This window comes from Talaromyces marneffei, chromosome 6, assembly GCF_009556855.1.
Source record: "Talaromyces marneffei chromosome 6, complete sequence".
Classification (NCBI taxonomy): Eukaryota; Fungi; Ascomycota; class Eurotiomycetes; order Eurotiales; family Trichocomaceae; genus Talaromyces; species Talaromyces marneffei.
In genome coordinates this window covers 2,913,246-2,937,788 of record NC_072353.1, presented here as the reverse complement: position 1 = coordinate 2,937,788, position 24,543 = coordinate 2,913,246, and the positions used below count along the sequence as shown (strand labels likewise).

The 24,543-nt window shown below is 48.8% G+C and overlaps 10 protein-coding genes across 10 annotated transcripts; 2 read left to right on the top strand and 8 right to left on the bottom strand.

The window, feature by feature from the left end:
- Positions 1-159: 159 nt before the first annotated feature.
- EYB26_008563 (uncharacterized protein) lies at positions 160-1,161 on the bottom strand (the record flags this gene model as incomplete). The annotated part of the gene is made up of 1 exon (XM_054267814.1): positions 160-1,161. The coding sequence occupies one exon, from the start codon at positions 1,159-1,161 to the stop codon at positions 160-162; it is 1,002 nt and encodes a 333-aa protein (XP_054123789.1).
- A 1,699-nt stretch (positions 1,162-2,860) lies between these two features.
- Positions 2,861-5,350, bottom strand: EYB26_008562 (uncharacterized protein; the record flags this gene model as incomplete). The annotated part of the gene is made up of 3 exons (XM_054267813.1): positions 2,861-4,546; positions 4,593-4,653; positions 4,701-5,350. 3 exons carry the CDS (start codon positions 5,348-5,350, stop codon positions 2,861-2,863), a joined length of 2,397 nt encoding a protein of 798 aa, XP_054123788.1.
- A 30-nt stretch (positions 5,351-5,380) lies between these two features.
- EYB26_008561 (uncharacterized protein) lies at positions 5,381-5,899 on the bottom strand (the record flags this gene model as incomplete). The annotated part of the gene is made up of 4 exons (XM_054267812.1): positions 5,381-5,416; positions 5,502-5,598; positions 5,664-5,711; positions 5,862-5,899. The coding sequence occupies 4 exons, from the start codon at positions 5,897-5,899 to the stop codon at positions 5,381-5,383; spliced, it is 219 nt and encodes a 72-aa protein (XP_054123787.1).
- A 254-nt stretch (positions 5,900-6,153) lies between these two features.
- EYB26_008560 (uncharacterized protein) lies at positions 6,154-7,124 on the top strand (the record flags this gene model as incomplete). The annotated part of the gene is made up of 2 exons (XM_054267811.1): positions 6,154-6,634; positions 6,694-7,124. The coding sequence occupies 2 exons, from the start codon at positions 6,154-6,156 to the stop codon at positions 7,122-7,124; spliced, it is 912 nt and encodes a 303-aa protein (XP_054123786.1).
- A 204-nt stretch (positions 7,125-7,328) lies between these two features.
- On the bottom strand, positions 7,329-9,260 carry EYB26_008559 (uncharacterized protein; the record flags this gene model as incomplete). The annotated part of the gene is made up of 3 exons (XM_054267810.1): positions 7,329-7,618; positions 7,678-9,123; positions 9,182-9,260. 3 exons carry the CDS (start codon positions 9,258-9,260, stop codon positions 7,329-7,331), a joined length of 1,815 nt encoding a protein of 604 aa, XP_054123785.1.
- A 1,376-nt stretch (positions 9,261-10,636) lies between these two features.
- EYB26_008558 (uncharacterized protein) lies at positions 10,637-12,119 on the top strand (the record flags this gene model as incomplete). Its single annotated transcript, XM_054267809.1, has 3 exons — positions 10,637-11,134; positions 11,187-11,944; positions 11,996-12,119. The coding sequence occupies 3 exons, from the start codon at positions 10,637-10,639 to the stop codon at positions 12,117-12,119; spliced, it is 1,380 nt and encodes a 459-aa protein (XP_054123784.1).
- Positions 12,120-12,319: 200 nt separating this feature from the next.
- EYB26_008557 (uncharacterized protein) lies at positions 12,320-13,951 on the bottom strand (the record flags this gene model as incomplete). The annotated part of the gene is made up of 1 exon (XM_054267808.1): positions 12,320-13,951. One exon carries the CDS (start codon positions 13,949-13,951, stop codon positions 12,320-12,322), a length of 1,632 nt encoding a protein of 543 aa, XP_054123783.1.
- A 486-nt stretch (positions 13,952-14,437) lies between these two features.
- On the bottom strand, positions 14,438-17,925 carry EYB26_008556 (uncharacterized protein; the record flags this gene model as incomplete). Its single annotated transcript, XM_054267807.1, has 5 exons — positions 14,438-14,446; positions 14,500-14,622; positions 14,672-14,946; positions 14,999-17,706; positions 17,768-17,925. 5 exons carry the CDS (start codon positions 17,923-17,925, stop codon positions 14,438-14,440), a joined length of 3,273 nt encoding a protein of 1,090 aa, XP_054123782.1.
- Positions 17,926-20,068: 2,143 nt separating this feature from the next.
- On the bottom strand, positions 20,069-21,691 carry EYB26_008555 (uncharacterized protein; the record flags this gene model as incomplete). The annotated part of the gene is made up of 1 exon (XM_054267806.1): positions 20,069-21,691. The coding sequence occupies one exon, from the start codon at positions 21,689-21,691 to the stop codon at positions 20,069-20,071; it is 1,623 nt and encodes a 540-aa protein (XP_054123781.1).
- Positions 21,692-22,061: 370 nt separating this feature from the next.
- Positions 22,062-22,865, bottom strand: EYB26_008554 (uncharacterized protein; the record flags this gene model as incomplete). Its single annotated transcript, XM_054267805.1, has 1 exon — positions 22,062-22,865. The coding sequence occupies one exon, from the start codon at positions 22,863-22,865 to the stop codon at positions 22,062-22,064; it is 804 nt and encodes a 267-aa protein (XP_054123780.1).
- Positions 22,866-24,543: the final 1,678 nt, after the last annotated feature.

Below are 24,543 nucleotides of genomic sequence, written 5' to 3'. Positions count from 1 at the left end.
CGCTTGTCAGGGCTGACAGACAGACCCCGAAACAACAGACGTCCTGAATTGCTGGTATTACATTATATGGACAATTTTCTTCAAAAGGAGGGAATGAGGGATATACACTGCGCGTGTTCGAGATGTGATTGGAGGGAGTGGCGTATCGCTCGCTCAAAATCATACAAGTGAGGCGAACAACATGACAGTCGCGAGTAAGAGCCCGACAACCGCCAAGGAGGGCGGCGGTGTTGCAGTTACACTGCTAGCCGAAACCTTTGACGAAGCTGAACCAGAATCTTGAGTACCGACGTTGACTGTGGCATTGACAAAATTCGGTCCACAGCCGATATTGATAGTCTGAGCAGCCGGAATATATGTCCGCACAAGCGGGCTCCCCTTGACCACAGCAGAGTCCTTGAATACAGCCATCGTGGCTTGCGTGCACTGGTTGCACTCTGGCCGACTGCCACCAGGCAGGGAGTTCCCTAGAGGGAGAAGATAGAGAGAATACCCCGAAATGTTGGTGCTGTTGGTAGCTGCTTCGGTGAAACAGTATTCATGGGTTGATGGATTTTCAAGACAAGCTGCCTTTGCGATGGGTTCGTACGAGACCATTCCATCGTAGGCCTGGGTTACAGTGGGGTTTCCCAATTTGTAGTCGGCGCCGCAGTTATCGTTGCTTGTGAGATTGGCGGCGAGGTTGGTCATGAACGTCACGCATGCAGTTGTGTTGGCTGAGCAAGATGTGTCGAGTACTTGGTCTAACGTCACTGCCGAAGCTAGGTCTTTGAAGAAGGTGTTTGAGTTTTGGAGAAGGATGGATACTGCATAGCAGGATTTGTAGGTTTCATTGGCGAGAAAGTAATCAAAGAATTTTGGACAGCTCTTTGCTGTAAAGTTGTTTCCTATCGTGTCGAATGCTGTGGGAAAGCTGGTGTTGCTGCTACTCGAGGTGGCTCTTTCTGTCAATAGGAATGGTTTGGCTTCCGTCGGTGCCCTTAATTCTATCGTGGTATCATCGCTTCCTTCATGCGGCAAGTCGGAGGCCTCTAATACATTGACAGCAGCTTCGGATTCGTGTGGCAAAGGCGAGCCATAGCTGTTTGTTATTAAGAATAATATTAATGTGATATATGACATGACTCCAACGAGTCTATGGGTGGATATAGATGGTGACATGGTTGTCTAAGTTGTAAGCGAATGACGTGGGCGAATGTGGGTTCGCCTGTATGCAGAACGAGCGTGAATTGTCAACGACAATTTGTCGAAGTCAGTGATTAAAGAGCGAGGGTGATTCGATGAGCGTTGTCTAGATGCGTTTCAGTTCCTTTGTCTGTATGGCCGCACTATGGAAGGGCATTGTGTGGTGTATCAAGATGCAGCCGAGGTTCGCTTGCAGACATATCTTGCATACCGCTGCTCTCTTGACAGGATAAACACAAATACTTGAGAAGTCCGACAGTACTGAATCGAAAAGGCAATACTAATGAGTCCAGTCGACAGTTTTGTGTCAGTCCTCTGCAGCGTCCCCAGATGGCCCCTCACGGCACGAAGATGGAAGAGTTCGTGGGAGCGAACACAATGGGGTAGGAACGCATATAAGAAAGAAACAAGGGCGGAAGATGCATAATAAATACGCATTCAATTTGAATAACATTGTTTAGATTTGCGCTAAGCGGGAAATCCACTGTCAAGTGTCAACGGCGTGAAAGGAAAAAAGCGACCAGACCGAAAAGCCATGAATCTAGGCTGGGCGGAGTCAGGACCGCCATGACTCAAGAGAGACTAAATGGGGTTAAAAGGTCAGACTATTGCTGGTCAAAGCGAGTCCACTAGCCTGATGCGGCGATGGTTCAAGGGTGTTTGATGCTGAAAAGAGTCAAAAGCAGTCTTGGTGTCTGGACTAGGAGATTTGCGGTTTTTCTCTGTCTTGGACTGAGCCAGGCTCTTGGCTGAGACCTCAGGTACAGAGCACTTGGCAGATACTCCGTGCACTCGCACACATAGACTCGGTATCTGATAGGTCTGCAGACAATTATTGCATGCAAAGAACAGAGTACAAAATAGATTCTTCGTCAAGAGTCCAGAGACGAAGAATAAGGCGGTGTTCCTGACCGAAAGACAAAAGACAAGCGGCACTCAAACACCGCTTGAGACATGCTGCAACACGCTCCCAAATACGGGGTATTCTGGGCAAAGATCCCAAACGACAATTATTTCTACTTTGTTATCTATTCGTAGTATGCGTGTAGTTGTATGCAGTCGACACACCGAAAAAGAATTATCCGCATGACTCCGTGATCATGTCGGAGAATAGAAGACGAGAACGTGGACTGGGAACTTCAGGGCCAATTTCTCCGCCCTAAAAACGCCACAGTACGTACATATATCCCATTGAGGAATGGTGACCGGACGAAGTACGTAGTAAGAGAAGAACACGAGGGCCGACCATATGAGGACATGGCCAAGACTTCCCCCTGAGTCAAGTGGAGAAGAAGAAAACGAGGAGGAAAAGAATCAAAGATAAGAGAGCATTTGGACTCCGTACGCTTTACTCAATTGGATGGAGGGCTTCTTAATGGAGCTAACCCTATTCAGAAAGCTGAGGGCGGTGGAGCTGAATGTGACATACGCAAGTCATATGAAGCCACGCAGCCCTAACAGATCGGACTGCACACTACATATTGACAGTTTTGACGCTATTGAATTGTGCAAACTCTGATAGAGTGTCTAATATTAGTACTCTGTATAGGTATTCCGTACAGACTATTGATTCTACACAACAGCAGATGCGTGTTGCACGTTAATTCAAGTCACTATTTCCAAGAATCCGATACGATAGGGTATGATATGGTAAGCGTGTAGATATAAGTTAATATCAGCTCCTCCGGTTCGTGGCACTCGTGCCCTCAAGAGCAATGCCGACCAAACTCCGTTGCTGACGGAGCGGCCCTCCAAAAGGGTCACCCTGGGTAGCCGTCGAAAGAGCTGGGCTGATCAGACTATCGCGGTCTCGTTTAATCCTGAAATATGCCAGCTTTGTAAACCGTCCAACCTGGTTCCAAAAATGTCGCCCTGCCTCATGACTGGCTATACGGTCGAGTAAGTCCGCTGTAGAATCCCGTACTGCGACGTCTGGATGGAATAGTCCAAGACTGACGTAGAACAATCCTGCCTGGCTCTCCGGTGTTACTGTCAGCAATTGGCACACCCCAGCGTAATTGCGTATCGCGTGCGAGAAAGCAAAATATATGTTAGCAGCTTCTTCAGGAGGCAGCTTCAAAGAACGTAGTCGATCATGGTGATGCTGCAAGTCCATCTGTTTAATAGGACCAGTGGCATTGTACGAGGTAGCAACATCCTGAATGAATGCATAGTAAGACCGAGTATTCCGCCATCCTTCGATCCTATGGACACATGCTGCAAGTTCTCGTTGCTTGCTAACCTCATCAGGCCACACGTAGCCATGCCCACGCAGTGATGCCGGATCTGACGGATCCGCTTTAGCACCACTAGAACTTGACGTGGTGCCCTCTCGAGGACCCATAATATGGACAGCTGAAGCGCCGTAGACTGTCTCTTCAAAGGCTGCAGCTACTCTGGTAAACTTGTAGATATATGCCCGCCACTTGGCACGGATCACCCCTTCGCCGTATCGTTGATTGATACTTTGAAGAATGTCATTCATAAAGGCTACATCGCCTGTGAGGTCAGCGCCCTGGTTGGATGCATTGCCGCCAGTAGGATGCAGAAAGAACTTTAGTCCTTCTGTTAGTGGTGCTTGTTCAATCCGACTGCTAATCTTCATCCTGCCGGTAGGGAGATCGCATAATAAATCCCACCATTCAGGGTGATTTGCAAATGTGGGATTGGTCACTCCAGCAACAAATCCTGGCACCTTCAATAAATCATCGATTTTGGTCAGGTCAGTGTATGGGAACGCATGACGAGTAAACCCGCGAAGAATACCGCCAGATGCCAAAGCACACGCAGCTAATACAGCTTCTGCTACTTCTCCTGATGGTCGATTATGTCCTAGGAAAATGACTCTTTTCTGAGTGAGCATGGCATTGACTAAGACAATAATAGGATGGGTATAAGCTCCGTTGGTCGTGAGATGTGGGTGAAGCGCAAATGGTTGCGGTGTCGTAGAGTGTGGTGTTGCAAATATTTGAATGAGTTTGATGAGCGAAAAGTCGCCCACTGTTTCTGGCCAAATGACTGTAGGGACCTTGACTGGAATTGGTATATCGCTGTATACTACTTTGGACTCAAACTCGTGCGTATCTCGTGGTAGGGCATAGCGTGCTTTCACGGTGGGTGACTCTGGAGGTGCATCAGGATCACGTTCCGACTCTTCATCTGCGACTCGCTGTTCGATCATGCGCTCAAACTTTTCGATAAACATGTCTTTCGAGTCACTGGCTTGTAGAATACTTCGCTCGAGGAGGTTGAATCGAGGTAACAAAGATAGATCCATCGCATTGACTGCATTATATAAAGATGCGAGGGTCTCTGGGTACGGGGCCTTGAAATAATCTTCCAAGGCTAGCAGAAGCAATGGCTGCCGAAGTCAGTATATAATCAAACAAGTAGATCGCAAAACGTACCTTGTAGATATGGAGAAACGAATGGCGCGTACAGATAGCCATGGCTTTGACAACAGCACCACTGCTTTAGTTAGCCAGTGAAGAAGTCATTAAAATGAATAGACTTACCGTCTTGCTGTATTGTCTTGTTTGGTATTGACCAAGTTCAAGACATACATGAGTGGTGGTCCTTCTCCGCTATCTTCCTCGTCATCTGTGCTATCAGGCTCATCTGACTGAAGGTCTTCATCGTTGGCCAATTCCTCATCGCTTCCTTGCTCGGTTTCGGTCTGTTGCCTCTTCCGTCTTCTCCGCCTTTTACTAGTTTCCCCCGCATCTTCATCATCAGACTCTGTGTCCTTGTGTAAGAAAAAAATAGTCCAATCCTGACTTCTTACGTGCGTCTGGTCGGGAAGCATAAGCTCTGCAAGCATGCTTTCATCGCCACTAATTGCAGCAGGGTATTGATGTTCCATTATCGGACCACGGTCGATGTGGAACGAGGCCACAAGGATATATTCGACATGGCGCTCGGAAGAGTCAAGGGGGTATTGGGATTTGTATCGCCGCGAGCTGCGGAGGACGTCTGGGTGCTGAACGGATTGGCGCCGAACATGTTGCACATTACTTGGGGTGCGTCTTAGAAATGATGCGGCGGGCGACAGTTTGGTCTTCCCACTCAGACTGAGTTGTGAGGACGACGGAAACGAGGATGGGATTGAGAATTTCTCGGTTTGAGAATCACCGGTCAGTGTTTTAGCGGGGAACGGATTGGCCATGTTGTGTTCTGGGTAGTAAAATCGATAACTCTAATAGTCATGCGCTAACGGTCTCCCCTCGTCGGCCTGTAGTGTATGCATTGTCAGCACGATTCGCATGGTCCAACTGTTCATTCAGCTACTAGTGGACTTCTCTGTGCGCCAAACATACTCCGTATAGTGAGCAATGATGAAGCTGGAATAAGATCGAACCAGCCCAGGACCAAGTGCCTCTAGACTCGATCACATGTGATTGATACCCATCGAGGCTTGCCACATAGTGGATTAGTCGTATCGCTTAAACTAGTGTATCGTGAATTCGTGACTGACGCACCAGCGGGGCTCGTACCGTGCGATGGAAGCGTAGACAGAAGAGATTCTTCTAGTCGATTTTGTGATCAATCACAAAAGAAGCAAAGTTGGGTGGTTTATGGTTAATTGGGGATGCTCTTTCCCTCCCCTGAGTGGGTTTGCAGATTGGCCAATCAGTGTTCACCGCCCGGACATGGCAACCGCCGCTTTCTTTGTTTACCCGACGATTACTGTATTGACCGATATCACTGATCTCATTTCGTGACAGACTATTAAACACCACCAGGATTTCGTCTGATCTACGAAGCGTGATCGAAGATTGACAGAGGGGATAGAATTATACCCCTTCGCATTCACGATTCCGCAGTCTACAACCGAGTCCCTCCCATCGGCCAGCCTTCACGCCCGGATTACAACGAGTAAACAAGGCTCCACCGGCAGCCCTCACTACGACAGCGAGTTTCAATCAACCTCACAACACCCCAGCAAAACTCCATACGGAAACTTGCAAAATGAATTCAAATCTACCCTATAAACCGTCACCTTTATCATTCAATTCTCCGCGAGCATCCCCATTCCGACGTCCGTCATCCCCCGGCTCACCCACAACAGGCATCCGAGTCAATACACCAGCCAGTTCACCTGGAAGAGGCCACACACCAGTGACATCTCCAAGCAAACTAAATCAAACTTATACCGTGGGTGACAATGAGGAAGCTCTAACAGAGGACGACCAACCGGCGGTTTCCACCCCAAAGTCTCCCCGGTGGAGAGAACCACCTGTGTCGCCGACCAAAGGCGCACCTGATAGGAACGGCTTCTCGTCGCCGATGAGCGCGCGAGCGGTCCGTACGAATGTTGTTAGTAGTGATACGTTATCAAAATTGCCTGCTTCTCAAGTGAGGGATATGCGAGAGGCGTTTCTGGTGCTTGATCGCGATAATGATGGTAACGTCAATCGAGATGATGTGGCCGACGTCTTGTCAAATCTAGGCATGTCTACGCACTCTCAAGCTTGTAATCTTATTGTCTCAAACTAACTCTACGATTAGGCCGGGATCCATCATCAAGTGCAACTGCTCAATACTTCCCTGCCGGAGCTGCACAAACCATGAACCTACCCACATTTCTTAGCACCCTTTCCAATCTACTAGCACCACTATCATCTCAAAAAGAACTTCTCAATGCCTTTGCCGCCTTTGATGATGATGATAGCGGGCAGGTAGACGTGGCCGAACTCCGGGATGCACTTTTGCACACAAACCCGGATGTTGGAGAAAGTCCCCTGACAGAAAAGGAAGTCGATGAAGTCCTCAATGGGTTCACAGGACGAAGAGCGTTCGGCGGTAGAGGGAAGCAAGCGCTTGGTGGCCAGAAGAGAGGGGATGTGTTTTATTATCAAGATTTCGTGGGCAGTATCATGGACAGTTCGGACAATGGGAATGGCTCGAATAGTGCTGCCAAATCTTCTCCTGCTTCTTAATACATTTAATTCTAAGTATAATAGTTATGAGCACTTGGAGTTAGATATGAAGTATATATAATTATAAATGAAAGACTTCTAACTATGTGTGTGGTATCAATAATTTTATGCGAACAACTGCAACTCGTCATTACATCTTCCTCCACCCCGAACCATTAACATCCTAGCTGTCCGTAGACCATCACAGTATACCGTGGTAAGCGTCTAAGAAGTGAAATGAGGAGCGTTGATGAACAATCCCATCAACACACCGCCGATGGTACCGGCAATAGGAATAGTCATAATCCATGCAGCAAGCAAAAGGCCGACTCGCTGCCAGTTAACGGCCTTGATGGTACCATTGCAGAGACCAACGCCGACGGTGGCACCGGTAATGCACATCGAAGTCGAGACGGGAAGGGAGTATTGAGAGAAAATGAGGACAGTAAGAGCGGCACCCATCTCCATAGAGCTTCCTCGACTGGGGGAGTGGTAGGTGATCTTGTTACCCATGACTATGACACACAGAGTTAGTATAAGTTAGATAGATAAGGTTGGGTGGTGGATGACTTACCCTTCATGATGTTGTAACCGTAGGTAATAAGACCAATCGAGATACAGCCAGACAAGACAGCGAGTTGCCAAACGGGGACAGGGGCCTTGGAAGCAGCGGCATTACCGGTGTTCCAGGCAGAGTAGATGACGGCCCAGGGACCGACAGAGTTACCAATATCGTTGGCACCGTGGGCGAAAGAAGCAGTACAAGCGGTAATGACTTGGATGAAGGAATAGGTATGCTCGACCTCGTTGGGGTACTTCTTGGCATGAGAGTAGACGCGTTGCATTCGTTGACCGTCGGGGGTACCGGCGATACCAGTCTGGGCGGCGTGGATGTCGTAGTGAATACCGTAGAGAAGACCGGTAACAATCATGGCGGGGATACGCTTGGCGAGGATCTTGACATTGTGGAATTCGTAGATTTGACCGGCGCCCATGGGGTTGTCGCGGAGAGTTCGCAAAGCCCAGCCGAGAGGGCCACGCTTCTGGAGGAGTTTGGCATGGAATCGGGCCTCACCCTGAGCCATGAGCTCTTTGTAAGTGGCCTGGGTGGCTTCGGCAGCGACAAGTTGCTTCTCATCCTTCTCAGAAGTGTTGGTGGAAGCATCGCCCTGGTCGGACTTTTCAACGTCATGTGCGTTGATCTCGGGGGAACCAACAACGGTCTTGTCATCTTCGTCCTGAACAACAGCGTAGTTGGGAACATTGGCTTCGTGCTCCTCAGCAGGAGCAGGACGCTTGAAGAGAAGAGGTCCAAAGATGAACATCCACCATTTGATTGTAGGGTCCTTCTTGATGACCTTTGCGTGGAGCCAAGGAAGGAAGAAGATGGCAGACAAGAGGCAGACACCGCCACCTGTACCCATGGTGACGGCAGCGATGTACCAACCAGGCTTCTTGCTCAAACCCAAGCTGGGGGATCCCTTGTACACAATGGACAAGGTACAAAGAGTGGCGGCGAGGAGGAAAAAGAATGGAGAGGTCCAGACTGCCCATTTGGCAGGCTGCCTGCGAACGAGAACAATAAGCTTGATCAACATAAAGATGATGGAGGCGAAGGCAGCAGAGATGGCAGGGGCCATTCCAAGACCAGCGAAAATGGCGCCGAGACCTTTACCACCGTTCCAGCCCCATTGGACCTTGGAGGCACCGACTGTTGCGACACCGACACCGGCCACGGCAGAGATGAGAGAGTATGTGGAGGAGACGTGAGCGGAGTGACGAGTACACCACATGACCCAGGAAGAGGCAGCGGCGAGAGCACAGGTGAATGCAAGCATCTGGACACCGGCATCACCACGGAAAGCCGAGACGGGGATGATACCGTTCTTGATGGTATCGGCAGTACGGGCGCCGACGGTGATGGCTCCGAGCATCTCGAAGATGGTGCCGAGAACCATGGCCTGTCGGTAGCTGATCGATCGGGACGACACACTGGTAGCCCAAGAGTTGGCGACATCGTCTACAGAAGCTAGTCAGTACTGCACAAATACAGCAGAAGAGTGTAATGGGATACTCACTTGCACCGTTGTTGTAGGCATCTAGCATGGCAAACAAAGTGCCAATGGCAAATACGTAGTCATATTGATGAAGTCTCATCTTGGCGGCAATGAATGATTGTCGGACTCGGTGATGAGGAGAGTGTCTGTCTGGCCCGATGTACCCAGAGCAGGCAGGAGGAGGGCGATAAGAGCCCTTTTAAATTCTTCGAAACCCAAGCTGTCGGCCCCGACAGGGCAGTTTTCGTGTCTAGCCACGATGTCCAGGATATCCAATTGTCTTGCAGCCGTTACATCCTCGTAAAAACCGCGTATAGAAATCCATGCGCACCATTGCCTATTTGGGCCGAATCTCTGGCACATTCTCTTGAACTGCATTGTGATTGATCGTAGCACAAATTGTCATCCGGCACAGGCAAGCCTTTCGAGTCTTGGAAGTTCTCCATTCTGTACTTGGCATCGGAAATCAAAGGGTCGGATGATGGGTAAGCTGTTAATATTTTTGCAGTGGCAAGCATAGCCAAGAAGTGATAGAGTTCTGGGATTCAATAGAAGACTGTGACGGGGTCCACAATAAATCACGAAAGAAGAGACCTATGGCGTGGCGTTAGTTTTTATCTAATTATGACCGGTCAGCGACCAGACGGTAGAAACTGTGGAAAGTCTGTCGAGATGAAAGCCATAGAGATCTGATCTTGGCATGGCGGAGCGGGCCCCTTCCAAGGCGCTTGGCACCGCCGCAGCTCTTGGCAGAGGGGTGGGCTGCCCCAGACCAATGGCGATCATTAAATGCCACACGTGGGTGGGATTTTTTCATGTCTGGAGATTTGTTCTGTCAGATTACTCGATTCAGTGTCGTCGGCGTATGTTGGATGCTGTACACACGTGCTCTCTGTCCATTCTTGGCTTAAGGGCTGAATCCTGTTTCTGGCTGGTTTAGCCGAGGGACATCTCATTGGAGTCTGGGCATTTATACCACGTTTTCATCTCATGGGATAGCATCTGATTACACTAGAGGAGTAGAGTACCCTGTAGCTCAATAACGGAGTTCCCCGTATGGACTGTGGACACGCATGTCGTACAGAAGAATACTCCGCCTCAGGGTCCGACCGTCGGGTCAGGGTTAGTGAATAATTTTAGAATTTAGGGTTAACAGGGTTATCTCGACTAGAGAGAACCTTTGAGATGCTTCCGTCGTGCTGTTTCCACTCAAGCGAACAAATCTGATGATCGGATTGTCAGGGTTTGTTAGATTATTGTTGGAGATCTTTACGATGAAGTACAGAGCACTTGCCCAAAGTCGTGTGCCTTGCCTGCCTCAATATGCACCTAGTCGCAGGTCTTGGCGCTGATTCGTCCAGCCGCCCTTTCCATTAACGCGTCCCATCGCGAGCTCCCCCGCATATTCTGATCTGCTTCACTTCGCTCAAATTATCTAGATTATTTTCTGTTGATAAGCATCTTCACAGCATCATCATGTCCACTAACGGTAAACCGTCGCTGGTCAACACGAAATTGCCGACAGTTGCTGTGCCCCCGGCCTCACCGCAATCTCCTCGTAAGCTCCGCAAATTTCAATCCCACCAGTCTTTGACGTCGACATCGTTCTCGAGCTTCGGACAACCTTTAGCGACGACGACAACTGCCGGGATCAACGGTGGTCACAATCAACAGCGCGACGCCTCTAGCAATGGCGCAGGCACAGACATCCAATCCAACGCAATCGCACGACCTCGGACTCGCGGAAGATCGAATAGTGAATCAGGCTCAAGCAATCCCACGCCATTGATGACGGGCACTGTCAGAACAAAGCGACCAGCTAGAAAGACAGATTCCTCTGGTTATTTTATCAAGAGATCGGGTTTGGATGCGCTGTTACGAGATGGACCAGCGGATGGGAGGTTACTGGAGACGTTACAAGAGTTGAGGTTGATGGTTTTGTCGAATAGAGTTGATGCAGATTCAGATGGCATGGTATGTTAAGTCGAGCACTCCGTATTTCTACACAGCTAATTGAAGGGGATAGTCTACATATAGAATATACCTTTGGTTAGCGCTCCTCGGCGTCCCCCCGTTGCCGACAGACGAATACCTCGCACTCGTCCATCGTGGGCGATCTCCAGCATACACCAAAATCAGAAACGACACTTTCCGGACACTAGCAACTGATCCATTGTTTAAGCGACGAGTCACCGAAGCCAGTTTGATCCGTCTATTGAACGCGGTTGCATGGAAATTGCATGATGCGCAACAAGTCACTAAACCGTCTTCGCGACCATCGTCGAGAAGGAAAGAATTACTGGAGCTTGCTATAGATAGTCCGCCGACGATCACGGAAGAACCAGAGGGTGACTCGGTACAACCGATAGACAATCCAACTACGAAACCGGCAATCTATGTACAAGGTATGAATGTCTTGTGCGCGCCATTTCTTTACGCAGCTCGCAGCGAAGTCGAGGCGTTTGCATTGTTTCATTACTTCGTCACAAAGGAGTGTCCTGGATATGTGCGAGGGGCCATGGATGGAGTTCACAAGGGCCTTCGCCTGGTTGATCGATGTTTGGAAATCGTTGATCCGAAACTCGCGGCTTATCTGTTCTCCAAGGGGATGTATGCGGAATTGTATGCGTTTCCATCGGTTCTGACATTGTGCGCTTGTACTCCCCCGTTGCCGGAAGTTCTTCATTTATGGGATTTCTTGTTTGCGTATGGGCCGCATTTGAATATCTTGTGCATTGTGGCACAGCTTAATCGAATGAGGGATGCGATTCTTCAGAGCGAGAGGTATGTCATGACAATCTAGAGAATATTCAATTCTGTACTGACTATTATCAGCCCCAATAAACTCTTACGATCATTCCCACCCCTAGAAGCAGACAAGGTGATCAGTCTGACGGTATCGTTCGTCCGCAAGATACCCGAGGATTTGTATGGAGAGCTGGTTGATCACGCTAAATGATTTCAATGAACACGATACCACGACATATAATGGCGTACCTGCAATTCTCTATTTGATGCTTTGGACATTCGGGATCTGATTTGTATAACATTTACTTTCTTTTTCGCATCATATGACCTGCATCATGTTTCTATCTCGCTGATGATAATGAATCCAAACATAGAATATAATTATGAATACCTTCAATAATTCACACAAGACTAATCATCCGCAGCCTCCCATTGACATCTTGCACACTGGCACAATCCCCCAAGCGCACCACGAGCCCATTCCCTTCTCTCCCGAACCTCAATCCCAATATCGCAATAATGGTTCAAAATCTCTTCTCCCTTCCGAATCATAACCCCTTCCTTGCTGGTTTCTGTGGCCCTCTCTTCCTTCACTCCATCAATCTCCCTTCTCCAAACCGCCTTCTCATCTTTCTTCCTAACCATAAAACAAATCTCCCCACCCCATTCCCACCTCACATTCGGATCACACGAATGATTCGCGAGACACCATAGCGGGTGCACAGCGCATACTTCCGGACCCCCATCCCAGGTCGACAAACGACCCGAAGCTGTGCCCCTGAATTTCGCATAGAGCGTATTCAAAATCCAAGTATCATACCGGGCCAAAGTCGTAAACGGGTCGAGGCCCATTTCTTCCAGTAGGCGGGTTGGTTGGAGGATATTAAGCTGAAACGAAAACGGGAGCGAATACTCCTCTTTCGACTCATTATCTGCATCGGGATGGTAGTCGTGGAAATCGCCCCATATATATTTAATTTCCGGCATCTCCAACGGATGCATATCCTGCGTCGCGGCCATCGCGATTGCGCGTCCAAGTAACAGGAAATATAAATAATCAGCCTTGTCCTTTGGGTCAGCGACATCCTTGCCAATTGAGTCGAGACCTTCCTGGCCGCAAATGGCGCCGTGGTAGGTCTCTTGAGCTTCGTCGTGGCATTTTTGGCTGCAGAAGATTATATCGTCGCACGAGGCGCAGGCTACTGCTCTTTCACCCCTTTCTTTCTCTGTGGGGACCGATAAGTCGGGTAATGGGCCGTTGCAGGCGTCGCACAAATCGTCGTGCAGACGGTTTGTGGCTGTTAATAGAGACGATTCTCGTAGAATGATTTCACCCGCTTGAATATCACGTTTGGCGAAGAGACCTAGTTGAATTGATACCTCTCCTTCCTTTTCTATATTGGACTCTCCATGCAAAGCCGGTAACGCGACGGCTTTAACTTCCAGATTCGGCGCGACTGTTTCCAGGCGTTTGTTGAGGAGATCGAGTGTTTCGGGCGCTTTGCGGTCTGGCTCATGCTCATTCCATGGATAGAGGACTCGCCGCGCATATCCTTGGCCTGGAAGCGTAGCCATTTTCTCGGCGGGTATGTCTAGTCCTTTGTCCATATTTTGGAGTTGGGATATGATCTCTTTGAAATTTGCATCCAGGGAGGATAAATGCTCGATAGCTCTACCCCGAAACTCGAACGCATCACGCAAACATCCACATTGAACCAAACTCTGGACAAGAATGAGATACGTCTCGCCGATCATCGACTCATACTCTGATTCTGTAATTTCGACAAACTCCTCTTCATCATCTCCGTCATCTGTAGTGTCAACCCGCCTCTGAGCAACATACTCTGCTGAATCAGGCTCAATAGCACATTCCAATAAGGTCAATGCTCTGTAGGCATCTGCTGCAGCGAGGTCATAGAATCCTAGTTTTGCGTATAGCTTTGCTCGGTCTAGGTAGATCTGTGGATTGTGAGGGTCGTAATTGTCGTATATTTTTGTCGATAGTTCAGATAATTGAGTCTGAATGCCTGTATTTGTTGTCATGATTGCATTCAATGGCAGTATAGGCCAATTTATATCGTCGTATCATGGATCTACTCAAGTTGGCGGGGTGAAAGAAAATCTTTATCAGTTCTTATCTTATCAGATCTTTATCAAAATTCTGTCTATGATTGGCTGATGTTTACACCCCCGGATTACTATGTTATTCATCCTTGAAAAGTCATTTGTATCAATTTATTATTTATTCTATCTGCTAATAATGGCTTGACATCTTATTATCAATCCAAAGGGTATCTATCCTATCCTATTTCCGAACCTGAACAATCCAAACATCCAGTTGAACGCCGAATCAAGCATGCCAGTCTTTTTTTTTTTTTTCGAACGATTAATTTATATACCGCCCAAGTAAATCATCGTGAAGCTTTATTGATCTGTTAATCTGATAACTCTGTCGTTGTAATTTGGTAGTCGCGACGTACTACTGAGTAGATTTGGGCGATGACATGAACGATGTAGATAACCAGATACTCACATAACCTAGAATGTGATATAAGCAAGCTGTCGGGTAAATTGACCACAGCTAAACTTACTGTGCAGTTTTCATCGAGTACTAAAGTAGTCCCTTCGCCCACATCTGCTGCGGCTGCAGGATTCCCACCTCTCATCGTATGACGCTGCCCAATCGACGCGGCGATTCGAGCCAACATACTTCTCTGTGATGGATTAGTAGAAGCAACTATAGTAGAAGATACCTTAACCTACTGTGATATAGGCATCGCTGAGTCCACCTTGTCTGTCAATGTCGTTTTGAGAGATGATCTGATAGCTATTCGTGACTCGTTTGCAACTTCTAAGACCGAATACTTGGGAGCTGCCAGCCGTATTGCGCGGACGAGCTCCAAACATATTTGCCGGATGTTCTGGGTTGAGTATGTTGACCCCGTGGCGGGCATCATGTTGTGCGCGTCTATCGGAAGAGAATATCTTGATCGTATTGTCAAGTCCAGAAACGGCCAATGTCGGTTCGTATGGGTGACCTGACAAGATCAATACACATGTTCAACATTGATGCGACAAGAGAAAACAAACCTTGTACTATATTCACTGTCTCTCCATCACCCTCCAGAATATTGACAATATTGGCCGTCTTTCGATCCCACATGAAAACGTGTCCAGAGTCACATCCGCTAACAACGTACTCGTCGTCCAGACCGTAATAGTTGACATCCTTGACTGTTTTGATATTACAATGTCCGCGATAGATCATCTCGTGAGTCCCACAGGGAACGTCCAGGTCAACTTCTTCTCTGCCCCGACGGTTCGAAAGTCCACCGTGATTCAAGAATCCAAATATATCGTCATCGGCATCTTGTTCGTCGTCATCGAAATCGTCATTGTCGTCGCCGTCATCCATATCATTATCTTCGTCGTCCGTGTAACCAAACTCAAAGCTAGCCCTTTCATCAAACATGTCGAAATCATCGGATTCGTCTTGTGACGCATCGCTAATGCTGGTGAGTTGGGTCGGACCTGCTGCTTCAATCCCGTCCGAGTTTGAATTGTGTCCGTTAACGCGATTAGCAACAAGCCGAACTTCTTCAATGTCTGAATTGTCTTCCAAGTCAATGTCTTCCTGTATGCGCTCGCACTCATCATCATCTTCATCATCTTCCTTCAAGAACGTGCGCAAACCCCCAAATGCACGGTTGACAAACTCGAAAGTAATGCCTTCGCCAACATTCATTAACAGGCCGCGTCCGACTCTGAGTCCCCAGAATTTTGTCGCAGCACGCTTGTTCAAAGCACGGACTATTCGTTCGGGCGAATCATCGTTTTCGTCTACAACTGCGGCTTCCTCTAGTTCTTCCAGGGGCAGTTGGACAGCCTTCTCAAAAGCAGCAAGCGCAGCCTGCTGTGTCGGAAAGATGATCCGCGATTCGTCACGTTCGAATCGGGAAGCATCCACGTCAATGACAGGCGTTGAGTCGGCTAATTCCCGCAGGTACGGTACAAGATAATGTTCAATTGCTCTGTCCCCTTCATGTTCCGGGATGGGAAACCGAGAACGATTCCGAGGAGAATTTTGACCTAGCTTAAATCCTTCCACAACGGCTTGGCGGCCGCCATCTAGCCAGAGAAGGATTGCTTTCAGGAAGTCATAACCAAACTGGGATTCCGAGTCGACGGTACCGTTTTCTGAAGGCGCAGGGACAATTTGTCGAAAAGAGTCTATCCGACCATCCTCTACTCCAGGAGAATCTCCTGTGCACGCCCCGAGAGACACAGCCAGAGTTCCACAAGCCTGAACAAAGCGCCGGGCAGCCTCACGATTTCTTCTGAGGGTTTGCTGCATGATAACGACATCCTCGGATGGGTTTAGCGGGTATCTCCAGGATCTGTTTACTTCATCCATCTGGTTCAAACAGACTGACGCATGGCTCAAAACCGTAGCAAAAGCGGGTTGATATGAAGCAAGATCATAATGACGTTGAGCCTGTGACATCTCTCGCATTGATGCCTCAAGAGAGAATAGAGCTTTGCGCATTTTGACAAGAACCTTTGCAATTTTTAAACTCAACTTTTGCGCTTCAGTCAAAACGGAAGATCGTGCTCTTTCTATGACATCCTCGGTCGTGTCACCGTCGTGTTCGTTCGTCATTGATATCGGGATATTTTCTGATTCTCCATTGCCATAGCGCACATGAAATGACATCTCCAATCCTTCAGCGGGAGTCTCATCTGATCTCAAATAAGTCTGGCGTCTTCTATTCCCGCTTGAAAGCGATGTGGCCGATGCGACTTTTTCGCGCTTGCGCTTCCTGGTCGAGTTGATGGTCTTGACACTATCGCCGGTTCTCCCCTTTTCTCTCGCATCCGGACTGCGAATGAGATCGAAACTGTAAATATGGTCTCCTGACCAGCTGACGACCATCTCATTCGGCCGCGCATCGCTAATTTTGCAAGCAGTGATATGACCGTTGTCATGAGGCTTCATTTTGGACTGGCCGTTAGGGGCAAACCTTCGAACGCATCTAGTTGCTTTGCTCATGATTTCATCCTCAAAACTGCCTGCCGAGGGAGTCGATCTATTCAATTGGCCTTTCTCCGCAAGTAGATCCCGTCCAATCATCCGGCGGTCGTGAAGAAAACAATGCAAGTGAGCACCACCCAATGCGATATAGTGAGGTTGAGACGCAGAACATGATATGGTATTGAGGTCGAGATGATACCGCTTATACGATATCAAAGGAGCTGGAATATTGGAGTCATCGTGATGCACACCGGGTCGATATGCCATGAAACCTTGTCCTCCACGTGGGGCGGGATATGCCGACGACGGTTGACGCAGATCCCACTGCCGCACTTCACCATCTTCTGAACAGGTCAAGAACAGATATGGAGACGACTCGGTCACAATTCTTTTAACGCGATCGGAATGAGATCGATAGACGCGACTATTTGTGTTGTGATGACTGAGATGACGAACTCCGGTAAAAAAGTCGGTCATCCGCCTGCTCCTTGTTGTGGAGAAGGCATCGGTAGCAGCGGGATTAGAAGCATTCTTGAACGAGTATTCTACATCAAAGATCCTGACTTCGGAGTCTCCCGCGCAGGTAAGAAGGGTCTGGTCGTTAGAATGGGGCATGAACTTGACGGAAAAGATATTTGCTGTGTGACCCGTGTTTATCGAGGTGGTCAGGGCAAACGGAGATGTCGATGAATCAGGATGATATGAGTATATATTGAGGTAAGTGTCATCGGACCCGGATGCTAACAGCCGTCCAGAATTCGACCAGCTGTCTGTGTCAGTATGTTCGGGAAGAACATAAGACTCGCCCTAGGCATCGAGATACATACCTCAAAGCATTGACGCATCCCGTGTGCCCTCCAAGCTCATTGACAATATCCAATTCATCGATCCACTCCGAGGCACCATAGAGGCCTTTGAGGCTGACGTTGTAGGGCCGGTAGCCTAACTCCCTCTCAAAGACCTTGTCGTACAAAGACGACTTCATCGCGGGGATAGCTGCAAGGCAGTAAAAGGAGGATCGTCGGGTGACGTGTTATGTTAGGAAGACTGATTGTAATGCAAGGCGCTGTTGGACAAAAAGGATTTTGGAATTAATCATCCTTGTGAGTGAATAATGGCAGGCAGAATCTTGGAAATAGACACCTTGCGGAGATTGTCCTTTATGCTGCTTGCCTATATCTTTGGGGGAGAATCTTCACCACTAGATACGGGTTTGTGTTAAGAATCGTTATCGACCTCTAGAACCGATTCCCAGACGTCGAGTACCCGCACAGACGCGACGAAACAAGCTGAGAAGGGTCGATGGTGAAGCCGCCCGGCTTGTAGATCCAACCGCTGAAGAAACCAGGTTTGCGTAGTTGTAGGTCAGAGTGTCGTACTGTAGCATCGATCAGTCAATCAGTCCATCGTCCGCCCAGCTAAAAATTTAGTCAAGTAACCGCCTCGGCTCTTCGAACGATATTAGTAACAGGAAAGGAAAGCTCAATGTCACGTGTATAGACAATGAGGCGATCCGACGGCGAAAGTGAAAGAAGGGAAAAATCAAGGAATGAAAGGCGAAAATGGAAACCACACAGAGATGGCTCGGCCAAGGATGGAGCAGCGGAACAGAGACACCAGACAGTGACACCAGAGATGGGACGGAGAGACGAGAAGATTGTGGTTGGTTGGTGGCGAGGACAACGGGATATCTCTCTCTCTCTCTCTCACTCACTCACTCCTCTTCTCACCAGGTCGGCGCTCGCTGATGGAGGAGAAGGCGCGACTGACTGGCGAGAGGGAAGAATGAATGACATCAAGGCTCAAGCGGGACGGTTAGCCAGTCCAATGGCAGCGCTAGTCTGGATGTAGTTCTAGTGCAGGCCAGACTGTGGTCCATAGCGCCGCCGCCACGGGTGCAGACATTCAACTGTCGACGATGTTGGCAGCAGCGACCAGAACTTGGAACTTGGAAGTCCTGGCTAGTTTCCAGTTTGATCGTCTCTTGGTATTCGCGATCACGGCAGGTAAGGCGATGGCATCATACTACCTCATGTGTATCAGGCGCAGACGGCCAGTTTGTCTTCTCTAGATCCGAGCCTGCCATCTACACACAATACGACGGATACATACAGACCCAACGCACACATCCATCCCGTGACATCATGGAAATTAAGTCCCAAAGCTCGCTCCTTCCACCCAATGGGCACAGCGGCACGACGCAAAAGCAATCTGTACATCCACAAAGGGAATAGCCCAACATGCTTATTCCTGCGTCTTGCTGGCGCTAACTAGAAGCAGATTAGCGTACGGAGGTAGCTTGACGTTCAGCGCCATTGGCCCATTGAACATTCACACCACCTAATTTGACTTTTGTGTTGAACCATTGTGGATGATCAACAACGCCCCTAGAAGGATGGCAAGAGAGGAAGCCACTACGCTGGGACGAACGAACGGAATGGAATGATTATGCGCTGTCACGGCCTGCTGCTGGCAAGACTTCCTGCATGGCGTGACCGGGGACTCCTATTGGCACCTGAAACCCACGTCCATGACATATTATTCGATTCTCATATTTATTCCTCATATTTCTCAGTCCCAACGAAGCCATACTCCGTAGTAGAACAACTCCGAGATTGAGTAAGGGGCCAAACACTCCAACGGCGATGAAGGCTTATCTGATGAATCTGTGGTTCCCAATTCTGCTACATAACTAGTAGTACTACTGTCTACGGACATTATGGGGACTAGGAAGGGAGAAGTGAGAACCAACCTGAACGAAGATCACTATCGGAATTCTTTTTCCCAGACCAGCCGTCATAGCGGATCGGCGATCTGTGCGTGGATACTGGACAACGGCTGCGGTAACGGCGGCCGTGAAGTGCATCAAGTTTCAACTGCGTGTCTAGGTAGGAGGACTCGATGGTTTCTTGGTGGTCAAGTACATTGTGCATTCAGTGCAAGTCATTTACAGATACCTACCTAGGTAGGTTGCGATGTATCGCCAGGATAGACTTATATGCCAGGTCGTTGGCGAATGTGATATGTAACTGTAGAATCTTCATTCCGGAGTCTTGTGCAGGTCTATCTAACTATATAACTCCCGAGTCATTTATACGCGTATTATTTATCACCGTTCCCATCGCCAATCATGAAGTCATTGTCCGCCATATACCTGTTCGAGAACTCTCCCCCTGATCAACGTTGACTGCGACTTCATCCGCCGCACGCGCAATCCATGCTTGCTCCAAGTTGACCGTCTCCAACTCCACGGTGCGCATTGATTTCAGTTCGTCGATCATGGCCGCCAAGATATCTCGATGTTTTCTCGCAATCTGCACAAGCGCCGAACTTCCATGTTTCTCACAAAACGCGTTCTCGTCGATCACAAATATCGTCATCTTTGATAGTTCGCGCAGACACAGTTCTGCTTTGTTGGTCAAGTCGTCCACTTCATTCCTCCATACTGACCCTAGGCTATCGATATACTGCGGGTCTCCATCATCATCCTGGTTCTCCCGACTTTGCTGGATATATTCAACCCTATCCAGCCAATGCTCAAAGACTTGGACGACCAAAGCGTACCGTCCAGCTCCATCCGCAGTCATATCTGCGACTTCTTGCGTGACGCGCGAAAAATTCTGAATCTCTTCTTGAAAAATATGATTATGGTCGGCTAGACTCGCTGACTCCACCGACCAGTCGTACAGAGCTTCGAGGTTTAATTGCTCTTGTACATGTCTTTCCTCGTCTAGTATCGTCCTATATGATGCCGCTACATCATTGTATTTGTCGCGTAATTGGCGCTCCGCACCTGATTTCCATTCTGCATTTTGTTGTAGTGACGAGGAATGGAGGAGGTATAGTTGTAGAAATTCCGCCTGTAAGGCTGATGTCTCCGTTGGTAATTCGCTGCCTACAACAGACTTGCCCGCATTTTTTCGATCGTCCGCAGCAGCTGTTCGTAGAGTCTCCTTTTTAGGGCTAAAGGATTGTTGATATGTCGTAAACTGCGGACGCGGCTTGACGGCAGTTGTCGTCCCAGCTACAGATTTCTCGCGCGACGAAGGTGCTGCCAAAACTGGGGCTGCGCCAATGGCCTGGCTACCGAGGACCTGGCTTCGATGCCTAGCATGCCCTCTTATCTCCACGACACCACTTATCTTCGGGGCAGACGGTTGACGTAGAGATGCAGACCTAGTCGGTCGCGCCGGTGGCGGCATGGACGGTTTCTTTGTAGCGGTGGGTTTCGTGTCATTTTGCTGTGATTTGATAGGGGATCTTGATCTTGTCGCTATGCGTTCTGTTCGTGGTTCGGTGCGAGGTCGTGAGGGAGGTCTCGTGTTTGTGGCACTCGTTGTATTAGTTGTGACGGGTTGCGGCGGCGGCGGTATTTTGACATCTTCAGGCTTCGGTTGAGGAGGTTCTGGTGGAGGAGGAGTAGAAATTGGCTGCGTTTCAACCACTGCTTGTTCTAGTTTTTGTTCTTGAACAGTATCTGTCTTTCTTGTTGGCTGCGTTTGAGCCGTATCTATGCTTATCGTAGGTGCTGTCTGTGTTTGCGGTTTCCTCAACCCGGGCAGCCGGCTTTGAGTTATCGTGCGTTGCGGAAGCAAGCTCTTCCTGCTGGATATATTCTCTATAACTGTAGATGTTGATGGCACGGGTATGGAAGAGGCGACGGGAATGGGAATTGATTGCTGCCTTTGAGGCAGCTTGAGGCCGCCGGGAGGTTTTCCAGACGCATTGCGCGTTGTGTATGTTGTTGGCATCGGTCTGGTGGGACTTATGTCGAGAAGCGGGATGGCAAGGTTGTAGGTCCGTACATCTGGGCGCTATTGGAGTTTCATGTACCTGCTTGTCAGTTGACTTGCGAGTCACCGTATCTGTTTTCGACTATGTTATGATAATCAATTCGCCATGTTTAAGCATGTCAACTCATGAGGGTGATTTGAAGAAGGTCGATCAACAAACTGTGGTTCGGGATCTCCACCATGACTTGTCTGGGTGGTCAGTGCTTCTTTGTTGACAATCACAAGAACGATCACGAGGACAATACCATTTATGTATATGTATATACCAACACTAAATATGATTTCGTTATAATCAAAATCCAAATTTTCTTCTAATCTATATCAAAATCTACAAACTGGCCCGCTTGGGAAACGCTACCCCTTCCGTAGCCGCATTATCCGAGAACCAAGACACCTTATCCCCGGCTAGAATATTAACCAATCCACTCGGCAAACTCTGACTCTCATCTGTATCAAAGATTCGTTTCATAATATCTTTCTTTCCGCCACCGGTAGCGACAAAGGCAATACTCAAGGCGTGCTTGACCACGGGCAAAGTGAGCGTAATACGTTTGGGGGGTGGCTTGGGCGAGTCGCTGACACCGACGACCCAGGCATCTTCTTCGCGGAGTTGGGGGTGGCCGGGAAACAAACTGCAGGTATGGCCGTCGGGACCGACACCCAATAGAATCAAATCGAAGACGGGGAATTTGACACTATCCTTGGCGGCGAATGAGTGCTTCAGTACTTCGGTGTAGAGGTCGGCTAGTTCGGTTGGGTCCTCGTCGTGGACGTGCTTTTCGTCAATGGGGAAGACTTTGGGTGCACCAAGCTGGGTAGGAATCTTGTCGAGTAGTTCCTCCTTGATCAGACGGTAGTTACTGTCTGGGTGGTCTAAAGGAACAGCGCGCTCATCGGCAAAGAAAATCTCCCACTTGGAGAATTGGGCTGTGTCTTCGGCGGAGCCATTGCCAGGTGCGAGCAGGGCTTTGGCGAGAGTATTGGGGAGTGAACCACCTGAGACGGCGACTCGGAAGACGCCGTGTTTGTTTAGGGCGGCGTGTTGGTTGTTCAAAACATATTTGCGCAGATGTGTCGCGAGGGAGTCAATGTTCGTGAAACTATATAGGTTGGGGGAGCCCGTGGTCGGCATGGTGGTCCGATACGTCGATTTTTCAACGCCGGAGATGAGGGTATCTGATTGTGTGGAGAGGGTTGATATATATCCTCGCTCCGGATGATATTCTTTGGCTCAAGACTTTCTTTTTCGAGTTGAGGTGAGAGGATTGGGGGGGTTGGAAAACAGTGCCGCGGAAAAGAGAGTGTGGAAGGAGGGATGATGGTGGGGCAGCCGCATGACGTCGTATCGACCTATGTCCGGCCTCTCCATCTACACCAACCCAAGCTTGATTCGTGAATATTTGGCAGTAAGTCTTCAAACTACAGATGAGAATGATATAGTTAGGCCATTGTCTCGAACAAAAACAGCAGCAGCTTCTACAACATCTTCCTGCTCTGTTTTCCACCCCGCAACATACCCCTCACCCTAAATATCATGCGGCACATTCTGAACCTCCAAATAATCGACCTTATTCCCTTATTCCCAGGAGCCTGTGGCATTGCACCCGCAAAAACCCGTATACTATGGACCATCACCTCGGCACCACCGGCCTGAACAAAGAGGGATACAGGAGTCGCGAATGGAAGTACCGACGACGATAAATAGGGATCGTCTAGTCGCACTTTGTCCGGTAGTGAGAATGCGCTGGTACCCCATGCCGTCATGCATCCTTTGCAGATGTCTGTGGAAGCATTTCGCGGTTCGCTCATGGAGTGCGCATCAACCTCAACGGTGTGCTCGACTGATGGTGAGAAGAGGAGGCATGTTCGTGGTGGACTTGAGGCGTTCAACTGGTTCTGGGACCGGTGTCATTATTGCTGATCTCCACAGGAAGGATCCTGAATGAAACTACAAGCCGACAAGACTGCCGTCGCCTAACCCTTTGAAAAGTGCATCAGGATACCACGTCCCACTTATCCTTTCCGGCTTGACACTATTCTCCCTAAACGGACCATATTATTTGTCATTGACTGATTTGATGGGATCAATAACAACCCATCTATCACCAAGCTTACCAACTTTCAGATTGAAAGATTGGAAATGCCCTATTCCATTACGACATGAACCGCAAACATGCTAGCCCAACCCATAAAACCTTGCTGGTAGGTCCTTTGTCTATGTTGTCGTAGAGGTTTAGGGATGAAGTAGATGGCGTAGAATAGAGTCAAAAGTATGATGCCCTGGATATAGATGAGGATCCAAATTTGTGAAGCCGGGTTGTCGGGTTCGCCAGTCGTTCGGGATTGCGTTTGGGTCTGCGTATGCGCAAGCCATGTCAGTTCCTACGGGGTAAAGGGCGAACTGATCATGGACTTGTCTTGAATCTAGGAATCAAGCATTAAACATTCATTGTTGGGCCCATCTACAGGTACAACTACGTAGTCGTCACGAGTAGGCCCTCTGTTTGTGGCTCAATCTTGAATGTTCCTTGTAAGACCGAACTGTGATATACAATGCGCGATGTCCAACCCTCCTCGTCCGTCCAGTTAACATCAGCTTTGAGTGTCTCCAGGAGCAGCTCAACAATAGCTTTCTGCCCCTTTTCTGCCGCTCGTGACAGAGGCGTACAGGGTACTTATATACCAGAGTTAGAATCCCCAACTCTGGCAGGATGGATGTAGGCTCTACAACAGTGCAAACGAAACAAACATATACAGTCATACTACGTGTACATAACTTAGTTATTATTTCCAATTCGATTGTGGATTGA